Source organism: Octodon degus, unplaced genomic scaffold, assembly GCF_000260255.1.
Source record: "Octodon degus isolate 3935 unplaced genomic scaffold, OctDeg1.0 scaffold00023, whole genome shotgun sequence".
Taxonomy (NCBI): Eukaryota; Metazoa; Chordata; class Mammalia; order Rodentia; family Octodontidae; genus Octodon; species Octodon degus.
In genome coordinates, this window is record NW_004524599.1 from 405,031 (window position 1) to 406,849 (window position 1,819).

Below are 1,819 nucleotides of genomic sequence, written 5' to 3' on the forward strand. Positions count from 1 at the left end.
GCAATTCCTATAGATAAATGAGTATAAGTGGAAAAGCTACTCCAAACTCAAAGTCCCAAAGAAAATTAGTCCAAAACCTAAATCACATTAGAATGGTAACAGCCAAATGCAGCCATCACTATGATGCCAAATAATCAGTAAATATTATAAAGAGCAATACAATGTTTGAACTGGTTAATTTTTCTATGTTAAAGACAAGAAAAAGACATATACTCTCAAAACAAGGTCATAAGAAATAAACAATGGTTGTTATATGTGTATTGCTATCTTCCAAGTAGTTGTTCAGTTTACCAGATACAGGCATGCAAAAATGATCAAACAATTAGGCTTTAACTGTCCCTTTCAATGAATCAATAGTAGCCAGGGACATAGCTCAGTGGCACAGGGCCTGGTCCTGAGTTTGATTCTCAGTATAAATAATAGAAATTAGTAGCACGATTATCTTAGCTATCTTGTGTGTGGATATATATATATATATATTGTCCCTGGACTGATACTTGGAAGGAATATATATATATATTCCTTCTCTTCTTTCTTTCTTTCCTCCTTTCCCCATCTCAGTTGTTCTTCCCTTTTGGGCAGTTTCTGCTTTTTCACAATATCTCTCTGCCCTTTTGGATTTTATTTACTAAGTAATTTTTAAGAGTGGGAAACTTGCTAAAATTCATTTTAAGAATTACTTTCTTTTGTATTATGGTAATCAAACCACTTAAGTTCTGCAGTACCTTTCTCACATAAGCCAAATTAAACACACAAAGCAAGCAACATAAGGAAAGTTCTACTTCCTGCTAGTCTGCATCCCCACCCCCACGGTGTCTCAGAGTTACAAGTGCAGGTTGCAATTACAGTTTTCCCTTCGGAGTCCCCTTGTGGCTTTTCCAGCAGCCCACAGCTGCCTTAATGCTCCATAAGGATGACATATGTAAAACCACATTCGCCACCAGGATAAAAAGAAGAGTGCATACCTCGTTCAAATTTTAACCGCTGATAGAGCTGAAACTGATCCACAGGTACCAAGCAGGCAATCTGAAACCAGAGACATCAGAGAGATGAGATTCCAGCCGTTGGTGGCCCCTGAGTTGCCAGCCCTCTATGACTTTCCTCACTGCGTTCTCCCTCTACCAGCTCTTTGTAAGCTTCCTTTTCCGTACTTCCCACACTGCAGAAGTTCTCAAGCAGCTACCAAGACTAGATGGCTGAATTCTATTATTTGGACTTCCCAAGTTGGGAATACTCATAAAAGATGCTCTTCTTTCTTTGTGTATTCATTCTAAAAATGTAGACTGTAGTTCTACTTTGGACCCTTAAAAGCTAAGGTCAAGTAGACAGTGCCTCAGGAATTAGGAAAACTTCATTTGTCACTTAGGAAATAGCAACTTCTAAACAATATAAAATGTCTTCATGGCAGTCTTAGCTGTCACACATTGCCATTTGAGATCCTGATAAAAAAGAAAAGCCTAAGACATTCCCTGTGGCTAGACTCTTATTTTCCATTTTACATAGTAAAATGAACCAAAGGTTTACCAGTAAAGAAAAATGATTCATAGTTAAGTGACATTTTAGATTAATCATTCTAAATTATACTTCAAAGGCAGATATAAAACAGCTAAATGATCTTCAGCTAGTATTTTAACAATATTAGTTCTATTGATGTCAAAGTATAAGTACACTGACACTGCTTAAGGGATTTATAGCTGAGAAAATAAATGGATTTGATATTAGCCTTCCAGACCCTAAAAGGGTAATAGAGGAAATAGTCTTTGCTTTGACTATTATAGAATATAATAATTTGGAATCAAAATTGATAGTATTGATAGTA

At 36.2% G+C, this 1,819-nt stretch overlaps 1 protein-coding gene across 3 annotated transcripts in view; it reads right to left on the minus strand.

The window, feature by feature from the left end:
* The window catches only part of Rnf144b (ring finger protein 144B), a 226,431-nt gene that overhangs the window by 28,958 nt on the left and 195,654 nt on the right, over positions 1-1,819 (minus strand). For all 3 annotated transcript variants that reach the window (XM_023712085.1, XM_004628328.2, XM_023712086.1), the window contains exon 4: positions 966-1,026. In XM_023712085.1, the coding sequence (XP_023567853.1) occupies positions 966-1,026 (61 nt within the window). The remainder of the gene's footprint in view (positions 1-965; positions 1,027-1,819) is intronic.